General features: G+C 45.7%; 1 protein-coding gene and 1 pseudogene across 16 annotated transcripts in view; both read right to left on the bottom strand.

Moving 5' to 3' along the window:
• Positions 1–2,349: 2,349 nt before the first annotated feature.
• On the bottom strand, positions 2,350–4,222 carry LOC137667383 (uncharacterized; annotated as a pseudogene).
• HDAC4 (histone deacetylase 4) overlaps positions 2,810–15,193 on the bottom strand; it is a 291,798-nt gene continuing 279,414 nt past the window's right edge. For 15 of the 16 annotated variants that reach the window (XM_068408262.1, XM_068408263.1, XM_068408269.1 and 12 more), the window contains 3 exons: positions 11,101–11,185; positions 8,459–8,600; positions 2,810–7,946 (listed from right to left, as the gene is read on the bottom strand). In XM_068408262.1, coding sequence (XP_068264363.1) covers positions 7,907–7,946; positions 8,459–8,600; positions 11,101–11,185 — 267 coding nt within the window. In that variant the 3' untranslated portion in view covers positions 2,810–7,906. Of the gene's footprint in view, positions 7,947–8,458; positions 8,601–11,099; positions 11,186–15,193 lie in introns of those variants that run through there. The other variant, XM_068408270.1, reaches the window with a different exon arrangement.

The raw sequence follows: 15,193 nt of genomic DNA on the forward strand, positions 1-15,193 counted from the left end.
ATTAACAGATTTCTGGCTATAAAAATTTCCATGTCTAAAACAGCAGTTATTGAAATACATTATTTCATGCCGAGACCCCGGCGCAAGTGCCACGCCGTTGAGTTTAACCCTCCCCGCTGCATTGTGTCAGGTTTACGGCCACGTGTTCGCAGCGAGCGGCGAGCCCAGAGCATTTCAGGCGAGATTAAGGCAGCTCTGGATCGCAGATGCACTTGCAGGCCCCACACGTCAACACTCACGGACCAGGTCCCGCTCCCCAGCAAGCTGCATGGCTGGGGCTGGACCAGCAGGTTTTAACTGGTGGATTTGGAGAAGGAAAAAGTATTGTTGAAGACGCGGATAATCGGATACTGCAGGTCCTGGGGATGCCAGAGGAAGCCCTGTCACAGGCTGCCCTCCAAAACACCCAGCCCAGCCCTTTTAAACAGCCTCCCTCCATCATCCTAATTTGTAGGGTCTCAAAAACACCTCTCAGCCATAAATATTTATCAGAGCCCAAAGTGCACATTTGGCTTCACAGAGCGAGACCTGGGGCTTCTTAAAGGATTAGCAGCCTCTGACAAATGCACTGCACGGAAACTGGAATCGTATTTGAAACAACACCCACTCCCCCTGAAACAAGCCCTCTACCTCAGGGTTGTAAGAGCTGGGCTGGGTCGCCTGGCGGTGGGCTTTCACACCAGCAAATGAACTCCCCCAGCTCCTGGAAGACTCTTCCCCATCTTCTGCCCAGAAGACCCACCATGCCTCCTCCCGAAGGAGCTGCAGCCACCCTCCCAGCCGTGCTGGCACATGTCACAGCCAGCTGCAACCCCCACATCGCTCGTGGCCCCAAAGCAAGCCCCATCCCAGGGACATCGCCCTGCCTATAAATACAGGCTTTGCCCATCTAGACCTTCCCAGGCTACAGACGGAGCAACAGGCAATGCTCGCTGTCCCGCAGGGTAGTGCCACCGTTGCTGCTGTGGGCAGGGATGCAGGCTCACACATGCGAGTGGGACATCGCACCGGATTACGACTCTGGTCCTTTTGCCACCTTTAAGCACAATGGTTTAGGGGGGCTTCGGCCATGAGCAACTTCACCTCTTTCCCCAAGAGGCGTGTGCATCTGGGCAGCCTTTTCCCTGCGTGCCATGGACCTGTCACAGGTTTGCACCCTCACCCTGGCCATCCTGCCCAGGAGCCTGAGCCTCTTTGAGCACCTCAGTGGACGATGCTCCCCGCACGTGCAAAGGACCGCAGCTAGCATGTGGGGCAGCAGCGATGCTTCGCTCATGAGGGAATTGTGACGCTCCCAAGATAACAAGTTCTTCCTGTGTGCTCTTCCCTACACCTTCCACGAGGTGCTCTGCAGAGACCGTGAACATCAACCTGCTGTTTCTACTCTCGGTCCATGCAGCCCAGCAGACTCCCCAGCTCCTCACACTGCCCTGCCAGCAAATGAGCTAACATAACGTCCACGGAGATGACCCCCAAGCGTGGGGCAGGCTCATTCCCACACGAGCAAGAAGTGAGCATCCAGGCTTGTAGAAGAAAGGTGATTTTGTCCTTGCTAATAGCTTAGGTTTTGCCAACGGCATAACGGATACTGAAGCCATGAGTGGGTCTCTAGACTATCTTTGACTCCTCTTCCCTGCTTCATGAACTGCTCACAGGCTGGGACACTAAGCTGAAAGCCGCTCCCCAGGGCAGACGGCATCACGCTTGTTCCCTTTCATGCCAGGGTTGCTCTGCAGCATTTCCCATACGATGGGTAAGTCCACTCTAAATGTACATGAGCCTTTGCTTAAATTGGAGCCCCGAGGACTTGTCTTCTCCAGCCAGGAGGGACACAGTGAAAGGGTATCAGATCTGAAGCATAACTGTTTGTCTGGTAATCAGAGGATGCTTCCAGCTGACACACATGAAGAAGCTTGATTTTAGATGGTTCAGTGGGCTCCAGGGACAAGCAGGACAATACAGAGGGCTAAACAGAGGGAAACCACATCTGAATGAGACCATGAAAGAAAAGGGTTGAATCTGCTTAACCCATCTGCACTTGAAGGCAACACTGAGAACCTCTCCTGAACCACGGATAACGTGAGCAAGCGTGAAGGATCTGCTCTGATGGGGCACAGACATGATCCGTGGGTTTGGGGGAGAGCCTCCCCTCCCACCCAGCCTGCACAACTGAGCAGAGCAGAACTGGACAATCAGGCACAGACACGGGACTTACCCTGCGAGTAAAGGACGTCTGCTGGAGGGGGACACGGCACAGCCCTGCCGATACAGGCACCATGTGAAATGGCAACAAGGACCTCTGAGACTTGCGTCTCGCTCCCTACAGAAGTGGCTTGAGAGCAGGCAGGTCTAGACCCAGCTGTCTTCAAAGCGCTCGGGCTACGGTGAAGAAAAGCAGTAACAACTCCACAAGGCAGAACACAGACGGACACAAAATGTCAGTTTTTCCCTCTGTTGATTTCCCTGGTCTTCACTCAGTGCTGGCTTTTGGGACAAATTCAGCTGCTCTCATGGACTTCTTGCTGGAAATTCCATTTCAGTGGGATTTTTTTTATTATTCTACAATCCCTACACGCATGCACTTGCCAACACACATCTCGGAGCAGCAAGGAAACCAGGCAGAAGCTCTAGCAGTTTTTCTACCATGGACATCCCGACATACGCATGGGATTTTTGACCAAAAAGCTGCTTCGGCACCAAGACCCCCTTCCACGACACCCAAGAAATCGTTTTGTTTAAAGCAGATGAAATACCACATCACACCAAAGCCACCAGGTGAAAAGAAGATCAGTGACAGAAACCAAGGTGATACTATAATTAACTTTTTCTTTTTATTTACACCACAAGAATAACAAGTTGTCATAATGTGGTACAAAATACTGGACTCCTAATAAAGTTGAAATTGAAGTTGGTACTGTCAGAGAAAGACACCATTGGCCAGTAAAAAAAAAAAAAAGATAAAAGAAAAAGAGAAAATAAACAAAAAAAACAAAACCCCAAACAAAAACAAGAATGAGAAAAATATTCCAACTCCACCAAGTAAAAGAAAGGACCATCAGAAAATTTAGCACAAAGAATGCTACCATCACTTAAAGTAGGGTCCATACAATAAGAGTGAAATTGTGTCTAAATTACAGCGTAAACCGGTAGCTGCTACCAATGGTGACATCATACTGAGCATGTATAGGTATAAAGTAGAATATAATATAGTTACAACTTTTTGATACTACATATCTGTAATAAGCTCTTGGGTGAATAATGTTTCAACCCCTCCCCCCCCACTTTTATATATATATTATATATATAAGTTTGTCATCCTCATAAATTGGAAAATAGCGCCTCCACTATGGAGCACAGAAAAGTGTTAATTTATTTTCTTTCAATAGGATACTTTTTTTTCATCAATATCAAAGACAAAGTGAAGATGAGCTGAGAACGAGCTCAACTTCATGACAATGAAGAAACATGTTTTCCTTTCGATGTAAAGTCTCGTTTTTAAACCACAGTGTTGCACAGTACACGACTGTTTAAAGTGAAACCTAGCAATAATACATCATGTAAAAGTAATTTTAAAAAAGTTAACGCAGCTGTGCTGAAGAGTTAACTCTTTGAAGTCCTCAGCATTCATCTCCTTAGAATTAATGACTCTGTGTGTTGACAAAGGGTTGCATCCAACCTCCCCACCCAGCCGAGCAATCAAAACAAAATACCAACCCAAATTAAAAGGAAAAAAAAAATATAATGACACAGGCAGTTTACTTTGTGTGTTCTGCGTAGTTTCCCTAAAAACACTGTTTCCACATAAATACAATAAACTCTATTATTGGTAAGTCACAAGTGCTAGATAAACGTCTTTTTTTTCTTCTTCTTAAAATGAGAAATGTTTAAGTAGTCCTTTTTTTATTTACTCTCTCTTTTTTTTAACAATAAAAAGCACAATTTCTTATTAAGTTCAGTAAGACGCAAAAAATGTTCCCACTCTCCTTCCTTTGCGTGTAGCTATGTGGGTGCGTGTGTGGGTGCGCGCGTGTGTGTGTGACAACAACGTCCCAACCTTTAGTCTCCGCAAATGCCACGAGAGGAAAAAAATAAACCAAAAAAAAAAAAAAACAACCCAAAAAGACCCAAACCCACATTTTTTTTTTTGTTTGTTTTCAAAGCTGCCACGTTTGGCGTGCAAAATCTGTATACAATATAAAGACATGCCAACCTTACAGACCATGCAACCTCAAGGTGTAGGAAACTTAAAAAAATATATTCATATATATTTATATATATATTTATATATATCAATGCCCATAAAAGACGTGGGCCCAAAAAAGTTTACAAAAGGAAGAATGGAATGAATACATGACTGCGACTAATAAAAAAAGGAATGTTTTGTATTGAAAGTAAAAAAAACCCAACAAAACAAACAAAAAAAACCCCAACAAAACCCCCAATGATTATTTGTGTACTGCAAACTGGGCCTCACTTCTCTGCAAAGAGGATTTAAAGATGCTCCTTTCTTTCCAAGCAGGTATGAAGGATGCCCTGGGCAGCACTGCGCTGGGATGCAGGAGCATCCCGGGCTCCAGCCCCACCGGTGCAGCCACCCTATGGCAAAATCATCTGAAATGAAGAAGCTAACGGCTCAAAAGGTGAAAAAAACCCCGGGGAGCCTCAAAACGAGGGCTCTTTCCCCGCTCTCCGCACCTGCACCGGCCCCGAAGAGCATCCCGACCTCGCCCGGGGAGCAGGCGCCGCTACAACACGAATCCACATCGCCGGGAGTTTGGAGGAGATGAGTTCCGACGTCTCGGGAAAAAATCTTTCCATCCCTGGCAAAAAGCCGAGCGCGAAAGGATGGAAAAAAATGAAGGCAGCATCCTGACAAGCTCCTCCGATTTTTCAAAAGAAGCCAGCTCAGCATGGCCAGCCGGCGGCTCTTAGGAACACGGAAAGAAAAGAAAAAGCTTTGCCACAACCGAGAGGAGAAATACAAAAAACCTGCCAGGGAAGAGCTGACAACAGGAACGATCGTGTAAACGTGGTCACTGCCCACAGCGCGTACACGGCGAAAGGAAAATGTAAAGTCAGTCACCAGATTCGGCAGCCAGATTAATTTTAGATCACAGCAGCAAAGTGGTCAGTTGGAAAAAAAAAAACAAAACACAACCAAAACGAAACCACATCTCCAGGTTCGTCGTGTTTTCACACAGGAAGATTATTTTTAGAATATGCTGAGGATGGTCCTATGCGACCGAAGCTATTTGTAATTTTAACACGTACTTGGGTTTGCAAAACTCAAATACAGTAGTGTCTGGTTTTTAAATTGCATTATAAACCGAGGAATAAAATAAAAGCCTCTTGCATGTGCTCACACGCATGATTATTATACTTCAAATTCCTCCTGCGAGCGAGTCCTGAATGGAATGAAAACGGCCGCTTCGAGAACTGGAAAAAAGTAAGTTACTGGAAGCGACCCTGTCAGTCGTCATCGTAACAGAATAAAATTATAATAATAATTATTAAAAAAAAAGCTACCCTTGGTTGTTCGGACGAGGGGTGTGTGCTATCCTACACTGCTGTAAGAGGCATGCGTGTCAGCCGGGTCTCCTCTGAGCTGCTTGACCCCTCGCGGCAGGGCTTTGCTGCTCCTCCCACCCGCCGGCTGCAGGAGGCGACAGCCGAGGCTGGCGCGGGGCAACCACCTCCTGGGGGGAGCGAAAAAACACCTTCGGGAAAAGTTCTCCAACCCTACCAGAAAGAGAGAGAGAAAAGAGGACGTGGGGAGGTGTGCGTGCGTGTCTGTCTGTCTGGCGGAGAGAAAAACGCCAGCTGTCCCACGAGCGTCCAACGAGGCTTCCCAACGGTGGGCAGCGACTGCAGCCGCCTCCAATCCCCGCCACGATCCGCGCGGAGGACAAAGACATCGCCCATTGCAATGCTACTATGTCGAAGGTTAAGAAAACTCCTTATTTTTCTTTACACAGCTACTCTAACAGAACTGAGGAAATATACAGTCGGCAGTATCGTTACACAAAAGAGCCCATCGCGTTCCCTCCTCCTCGATAAAAAACGCACCCTTTCCAAAAAATCAACTCTGACAGTCTGCCACGGTTCCTTACGCCTGCAGAAAGCTGCTCACTGTACAAAAGACTTGAAAAAGAAAAAAAAAAAGGAAAATAATGTACAAGCAAGAAAAGTGGGAGGAAAAAAGGTTTAGGTGCTATTGCCATTCGGAAACAAAACCTGCCAAATAGAAAATAAATGTCAGAGTCACACAAACAAGGCTTCTTTAGGGTTTTGTGAAATATCGATATAAAAATTAACAGCAAATTCATAGTCTTCGCTATAAAAAACTCATTTTTTTTTTTGTTAGAAAAGGATCACAACTAAAAACCTTAAATTAAAATACAAATGTTTAGGGTAGTTGCCCAGTGGCTAACGTGTTGGCTTTCTGAAAAACTTTTCTAACCTGTCATCTCAAAGTCTTCGAGTTTCAACCTGGATCCTTTTCCAAAAGCACCTTTTACGTTCCAATTCGCAAATCTGTCCCTAGGGAGCTTCCAATGGCTACTGTTAGAGTATGCATTTATTACATATATTTTTTCTATAAATGCATCATAAATATTTTTATCAGTAATTCATAGGAATCTGGTTTCTAAGCTTGGAATACATTTGGAATATACATTATACACATATATATATTTATACCTAACAATTTAAGCAATATCTCATGCTAGTTGCTTTTAATAAAAAGCATTCCAGTCTTAAACCTGCGTTTGTGTCTAATACATGCTTCAACAACCAAATTGAGAAGTTCAATTACTAGATAATGTAGAAGAGAGAAAACATTTGACAATTTGTTTTTAAAAACGGTTGAATTTCAAAGACCCAACAGTATTTGCCACTTTCTTGGCAACTACCTTAAATTTTTTTTTTTTTTTTTTTTTTTTTGAAACAGCAATGAAAAGAAACAAAACAAATCCAAACTTGTAGACAGTTTTTGGAGACGCTCTGTTCAGCTGATGCCTGCTTCCCACCATCATGCCAGCACAAGCCAAAAAAAGTCTTCCTTCCTGATGGCAGTTCTTGGCTTTCCCAACCAGAGGAAAAATATTCACGAACTGCTGTGTTCTTTGTGTGTTTTTTTTTGTTTTGTTTGTTTGTTTTTTTTTTTACTTAAGGCATTGTTCCTCAAACTTCAGAAAATCCAGCTGCACCAAATCCATCAATTAAAAAAAAAGGCACAAACTCTTCTTCAGATGGCTTTGGAGACAATAAAGCCGACTCCTTCTGGGCTACTGTTTCCCCCCTTCTCTTTTCCCTTTCCTTTAGATGTAAGACGAGTCCCTCTTTCCCTGTCCCTCCCCATTAAAAATACACCATCTCTCATTGTTCTGGTTTCGACAAGAACGTCGTCGACTCACAGGCAGGCAAGAGCCATTTACAAAAATCCAAGAAATGAAACTACAAGATGGGTCGAGTGGTTCAAGCGGAGATTGCTGAATTGTGGGAAATCAAATTGTAAGCACCAGTTTTACGTTAAGGTTTGTTTGTTTTATTTTCATATGTGTTGTTGAATCTTTGATGTTTTTTTCTTTTTTTTTTTTTTTTGGCAACTCTGCCAAAGACTTCACGGGCGTCGTTCCCCTTTCCGCTCCAAGTGAGGACCAGAGGAAGAGTGCCCAGCGTGTCAAGTTCTTTACTGCTCTTCACCGGCATTCTTCTTTTTCGGCAAATATATACTGTAGACGCATATAGATATGGATTTTTTTCGGTCGCTTTGTTTTACACCTGGTTGTCCTTCTGTATTCTGGAAAAAACCATGACAGGACACAGGAGTAACAAGAGAAAGCTTCTTGGCAGAGCTTCAAGACAAAGACGAACAAACAGGAGAACTCCAGCTCGAAGGTGAATGCTACAGGGGAGGTTCCTCTTCCATGGGTTCATCATCGGGTCTGAGCGATTTCACAGCCAGGCAGGATGGGAAGGAAGGGGAGAGAGAAAAGAGGGTTGAGCATGACAAGACTTGGACAACTTGTGGTGCTAAGTCTCACACCTTATGTTCCCATCACCTTCCCACCTGGGCAGTTGTGCTCAGTAGGCTCACCTGGAATTAAAACTTGCCACCAAGAAGGTTTTTTAGACAATCTGTTTTCACTTGTGCAACGTTAACATTTTTTTGCAGTAAAATCAATTTCCTCGTGGTCCAAAACCACGTTCAGCTCCAGTTGGAGCAGAGGGGTCAGGCACAGCGTGCACCATGCTAAGGTCACACATGGAGTTCATAGCATTGCTGTTCTCCTGCAGCCCAGGAGGCCTTTAGAGAACCCACGGAGGACAGGAGATGCAGGAAATGCGTGTGCAATGGTTACAAGGAGAGGATTAACCCAGAATGCTGCCCACCACAGCTCATCCTGCCTTGGTAGGCTCTGAGATGTGATGATAAAAGGTAAGGAAAGAAACTCACCTCTTCTCAGCTGGCTTCACGCCCACTGACAGAGATGCCATGGCTGTTACCGTCTCTGCCTCCTCGTTTTCGCACTTCTGCGCCTCAACCAGGGAGTAGCCCACCGTGGAGGCGTAACGCTGGAGTGAATGCCAATACTTGCCTGGGGAGAGAAGAGGCAGTTACGGCACCTGCACCGTAATGGGTCCAGCACCGCGCTCCCTCTTTCCCAGGCCCAACAGACTGCTGAGACCCGCCTGGGGAAGACTCATCACGCCTATGCGACATGCAACCTTGATTTGCACTCCCTCTCACATCAAGGACTGTCTTGAGGTCCCAGGGTTGTGGAGGAAGCTGCAGGTGGAAGCAGGTTCCTGGGAATACATGCCAAGGGAGCCCCGGCACCATGAGCCAACAATGTGCCCTTGGGGCCAAAAAGGCCAATGGTGTCCTAGGGTGCATTAGGAATAGTGTGGCCAGCAGGTCAAGCGAGGTTTTCCTTCCCCTCTACACTGCCCTAGTGAGGTCACACCTGGAGTAACTGTGTCTAGTTCTGGGCCCTCCAGTTCAAGAGAGACAACGAACTACTGGAGAGAGACCAGCAGAGGGCTACAAAGATGCTCAGAGGACTGGAGCATCTCTCTTATGAGCAGAGGCTGAGGGAGCTGGGTCTGTTTAGCCTGAAGAAGAGAAGACTGAGGGGAGATCTTATCAATGCTTACAAATACCTTAGGGGCGGGTGTCAAGAGGATGGGGCCAGACTCTTCTCAGTGGTGCCCGGTGACAGGACAAGGGGCAACGGGCACAAACTGAGACATGGGAAGTTCCATTTAAATATGAGGAAAAATTTCTTTCCTTTGAGGGTGCCAGAGCACTGGAACAGGCTGCCCAGGGAGGGTGTGGAGTCTCCTTCTTTGGAGATATTCAAAACCGGCCTGGATGCGACCCTGTGCAACATGCTCTGGGTGACCCTGCTTTGGCAGGGGGTTGGACTAGATGATCTCCAGAGGTCCCTTCCAACCCCAACCAGTCTGTGATTCTGTGATTCTGAGGTGAGGCCAGAGACCCCTGCGAGCTATACGCCATGCTACTGTATTAAAAGATTGTGCTGCTATGCTGGTGTGTCTTGAAAAGCTATGTTTTAAATCCAAGAGGTATTGAAAGCATTGCTAAGGATGCACCTGCGCATCCCTTAAGGACACCTCGGATGTCAAACCGGGGCTGAATCGCTGTCTAGCAATGGAAGACGCTCTTCTCCTTTGGCTATGGAAGAAAGGTAGGAGGTGGAAAGTGGATTTTCAAAAGGATAAATGCACAAGGAGTGCTGGAGGTGAGGATCCAAGCTGCACAGAGGTGTACAGCATCCCTCTACCACAATTAACAGGAGCACTTAGGTGCTCAAGAAGTAACAACATTTCCTTTTTCACTTCAAAACCCTCAGAAACTTTTAGACCTAAGGAAAAATACGCAAGAGGGAGGAATGCAGTCCAGATATGGACTGGGCATTCGCATTCACTTCCTAACTGCCATGTTCTTGCTACGCTTTTGTGGGCAAATCACCTAAGACTAAAGAAAACAGTCTAAATTGTATTTATTTTTTATGTCTGCAGCTTGCCATGACAAATATCCTTTTTCAGTGAAAAGAGCACAGAGAAGGCTTCAGAGGGAGAGAAGAAAGGATGTTCTCTTGGCCCCTGGGCAGGACACACCAAATTTGCTGGTACCCAAGAAGCCACAGCAAAAAGCTTGAAAACAAGAACCTGTACAGTGAGGCCAGAAGACGGGAAGGAGGGGCTTATTTCCAAACTTCTTTGTTTCTCCTGTGTTGGGCAGCAGATCTTACCCAAAACCCCTTTTAATTTGCTGTGCTCATTTTAAGGAAAAAAAAAAATCACTGGCTGGCTCAAGGTGCTGCAGAGGTGTCCCACCAGTGCTGAGCACTCACTCTGCAGAGCAGCTTCTGGAAACGGAATTCAAATTTCTAAAACCACCAGACATTTTTCAGGGGAAAAAAAAAATAATGCTTTGGCATCTTCTAAGCTCCATTTGTGCCCTATAAAATGGGCAAAAGACTAGCCCCTGCCAGTTTTAGACCACTAACGTTTGAAGCAGGAAGATGTCAGGACCTAGCAGTGGGATTCTCATGTTACTCTGGCTCTTTCACTCCTTTCCGCAAGAATGTCCCCAGGAAAGCTTCAACCACACCTACACAACTTCAACCTCCCCAGCTAAATAAACCTACAATAGTAGCAACTTCATGCAATACTCTGTTTAACTTTCATCCCTATCCATTCTGAATTCACAGATGCCACAACACCCAACAAGATTTATGTTAATCGGAGTTACCTGAATTGCTTTTGAAGAGATAAGGGCACACTCTAAGTTCAGGACAGCCTGTTCTTTACGGAGATTTTAAAGGTTTTAATACTAATTCCTCCTCAAGCGCCAAAGCATTTCCCTGAATGGACCGTTCCCCATGCACCACTCGACACACTCCTGCATGCACAGTAAGACCAGCTTGTGGCTGCACAAATCCAGCTCACTGTGCAGTGATCATCCATAAACGAGGGAACATGGAGTTGCCAAGATGATGGAGAAGTCAAACAGGTGTCCCACAGGGCAACCCAAGAGGAAACCAGCTGGGTGAACGGGGCTATACTCACTGTGTATCTCGATTACTTTCTCCATTGAATGCACTGCATTAGCATTTGCTCTCTGCTGGAAAACCTTTTCTGGAAGAGGGTCAAGCTGGAAAGAGAGAGGAACACCGAAGAAATGTTATCTCAAGTTAGAGACCAGGCTTCAAGCACGATTTAGCAAATGCCTCTGCCCTATCAAGCCTCCACTCCACTCCCCTGGTTCCTATTATCTGCCTTTAGTTAAATATCCAAAACATACAGACTTTCTAAGCGCTCTTCGGATACTCAGTGCAGCCTCCTCCACACACACAAAACGCTGCAGCTCCATGGGGCTCAGCACTCGCACAGCACAGGGGCGCTTCCTAAAGAACCTGCTGCAGCCGCTGATGTACAGACTATGAAGAGACACTATTAGACAGAGCAGAAAAAAAAAAGGCAAGTGATGCTGGTGGCTTTTACAAAGGATCTTTTTAAACTATTGCTCGGATCTACCTTTTTGCAAAGTTTTCACTATTAAAACAAAACCATGTGCAAATAAAAGGGACATAAAAATGAGATATCAGCCACAGTTCTGGTTCTCCTCTAAAGAAATAAAAGGGGTAGCTTTTTAATTCTTCTAAATACCTAATCCAGTGTATTTATTAATTCTTAACTGAAAAAATCTGTACCCTAAGAGTAAACAGCCTAATTTTGGTACAGAGAAACAGCAGAACACTGCTTTAAAGCCACACTCAGCCTGACTATAACTTCAGTCACCACCGATGTCTCTTACCAGCTGCTGGGCTAGTCTTGCCAGGGCAGAGCATTAGATCTGTACGTTAATCTTTAAAAAAAATTGCCTTGTTACTGGAAAGGATTGTAACTGGGTATTAAAATTTAGGCTTTTTGCTGCTGGCTTCTTTCCTTTGCTCAAAAAAGGTGCCAGTAATGCTGCTGGTATTGAGACTTTAAGTTGAAAAATGACACAGAAAGCCTCCTGAAAACGTTCAGTGTAAATGCACATAACAACCAGGTATCTTTCTGGGCTTGGCTGCTTTTTATGCTGTAAATGCAAATGGCATGTAGATGATTTGTGGTTTGCTCTAACATACATCCTACCCTCACAACAGCAGCGCTGCCTTTGTTACCAATCACTAACATAAAAAAAAAATCTAAACACTAATAACAATTTATTTAATGAGGATTCAGACAACAGGATTATCTTTGTTTTGCTAGAGAGAGATGAATTAGGAAATGCCACTCTAAAGAAGCTCCTCTAAGTCCTTCTCCAGTTAGCAGTGTGGATCTACCTGTGGAAGCCTGTATATGAATCCCATATGGGCAGTATGATGCTGATGGAGTTGCCTTGCAGGACTGTAACGACCAAGCGCTGGTTTGGATGCAGTTCCCACCGGCAAACCCGCACTGCCACCAGGACAGACTACTCCAGCCCGTGGGTGTGAAATAAGCTATCCTGGCAAGGAGGTAGTTTTGTCACCGGAGCTATGTCTCTGTTAGAGGTCCCGGAGATCCCAGCTGTATCAGTCAGGGAGCACACACCTCTGCCGACCGAGCAGTGCTGGCTATCAGCGGTAGTGTAGACCACTGAGACCATGCTTTGGTCAGCACTGCTGTTTTAAATAAATAAAATTGCTCCTAAAATAATAGTGCTCAAGAGCAAAAACGTTCTGCAGACCTGAGACTTGCTATATAGAGAACTAATGTCCAAACTAGGTGCACATATCACTTGTTTTTGGATGCAAGCTCTCCTGCCACCCAGGAGAGAGCTGCCCTTTTGGGAGGTTCCAAAACTACCTGGGGATCCAGTTCACCTTTGCATCGGCACGGACAGATGCACCTACAGGGACTGACTGACAAGAACTCCAAAGCTCCCTTCAGCAATGAAGGATATCACTTTTCCCATTTCCTTTTAGAGGCATGAAAGTGCTCCGGCAGCCAGGGCAGGGGTGTGAGAATGCAAGAGGAAGAGCAAGAGAAATGCCCTCTCCTTGCTTGATGGCGATGGCGTTTCTTCCTATTTTCTAGGAGATATTTTCCTCTTGTCTGATAGAAAGGTCTGCCCACATCCATCCCAGCCCCAGCAGCCTTCGGTCAGTACAGAAAAAGAGAAATTAGATCAATGCTGTGATAACTGCATCCTTCATGGTGCTTTTTAGTCTGCTCTTTTGGGAGGTGGATACAGCAGAGCAGCAAGTCAGAGCTCTTCTGGTGACAGAAAACATCAGGAAAGACAAGGAGCCTCGAACACTCTCCTTCGTCGAGACCATGGGGTCGCATCTTCAGCAAAGTCTGCTCTGCAGCGGAAGCATACGTGTCCTCTCCCGGAGGAAAGCCCCCAACAGCACTGCTGGAGGGCTGTTTTAGTTTTTATTTGCTTTCCTTTAAAAAATAAACCCAAGAAGAAGAGAACACCTTCTTCGATTGGGTTACTTCTCTCACCTTGAGACGACTGTCCTCTGAAAAGCTAAAACTGTCCCTTGGCCCTTTATGAAGTTATTAAACCTTTTATTGTTGTAGCTATGATGCTTGATTTGATTCCCACTGGGCAAGAAACTTGGGCTTAAAACCAGCTCATGGTTATTATGAGTTTGTTGTGGTTTTTTTTTTTCCTGAAGAGCCAGCGAATAAATAGAAAAATAACGCAAAACTATTAAAAGACCTTCCAAGGGAAGGAGATGGGGTTATTTGCTTTCAACAGATAACACTGGGGAGAATAGTGATTTCCTCTGGCACAGCAGAGGCATCTGCTTGGTGGGTAAGGATGACCCAGCAGAGCAGCTCTACTTGGCTCACGTACATGTCCAGCAGCTTGGATTTGATCCACATGAGTCATAACTAACTAAATACTCAGGAATAAACTTCCAGCAGAGCTGGTGCTCTCCAAGCCCATCTTTGTTCTTTCTTTTCTTCCCCTCTCGAGTCTCCACAGAGAACGTGAATTCATTACAGACCTCCAAGGTTGGGTATCCAAAAAAAAGAGATGTTAATTGTGTCTGAAAATTATGGTCAAGGCCCATCCAGGGATATTCGCCAGCAAAAAGCAGCCACACTTTGCTAGTTAAAAAAAGATCTACAGCAAAGTTTAACTGCAACTTCTGTTCAAAGCCAAGAGATCTGCTCTTGCGACCACATGGCAGCCACGCGATAGGTACTTCATGAGCACTAGAAACTGCTCCGTTCCAGATTTAATAATTACAGATTGCACTTTTTATAAATTCTCCACTCTAAAAATAATTCTGGCCCAAACTAGCTTCAGTATGACATTAAGTGAAGGCAAAAGCGATTCCCAGACAAATCTTTAAGTAAGACCCTTCTAACACCTCTCGGTTGATATCGTTACAAAGCACGCAACATCAGGCAGCCCAGCCACACGTGTGCTATTTTGCAGAAGAATCGTTTCCATTGCACACTCCTCCTCCTGAAATAACACTCACAGACAACAGCCTCACCCATCGCTCTCCTGGAAATGGAAGGAAATACCTCTGGGTGTCAAGCAAAGGTTTTAAGCAACTGCTTATTACCACCTTCTTGTTTATTCGGGATGCCCGGAGTCTGACACCGGACACACCTTTGCTACTTCTGCATGAAAAATGACAAAGCATTTGTAGCAGGACCAGGTCTCCCAGCATGTGCCTCCACTCTCACGTCCCCCAGCACGTGCCTTCTATCTCTCTCCCTGTCACTAGCAACTCCCACAACACAGCAGCTACACACTCTGCTCCAGGCACAGTGCTGGCATGGGTCCTAAGCCTGGGGCAGCGATTGCTACGGATGCCCCGGAGCTTAAATAGCAGCATCACTCCCTGGGAGCATTTGCCACAGAGCAGAAGCCGGTTTGAAGAGTAAAGGCTAGTGATGCCCATGATGGAGTGAGCAGCTTTGCACGGTTGCTGCCTGCTCTGCCCTCCAGCGCTGCTGGCACGCTGCTGTCAGGGGCTGCTTTGAGTAATGGAAGAGGCACAGTGGCTTACTGGTCTAAATTATCAGCAGATCTTCCCCGCATCATGCCTGCCTTTGATTTTTCAGCTGAAGTCGTGTTGGTTTTGCACAACTGAATTTGTAACTAAAGCAACGTACGTACATTTTCAAGCGACCTCACCTGGCACTAACTCATTTC

The sequence above is a fragment of the Nyctibius grandis genome, chromosome 9 (genome assembly GCF_013368605.1).
Source record: "Nyctibius grandis isolate bNycGra1 chromosome 9, bNycGra1.pri, whole genome shotgun sequence".
NCBI classification, from domain to species: domain Eukaryota; kingdom Metazoa; phylum Chordata; class Aves; order Nyctibiiformes; family Nyctibiidae; genus Nyctibius; species Nyctibius grandis.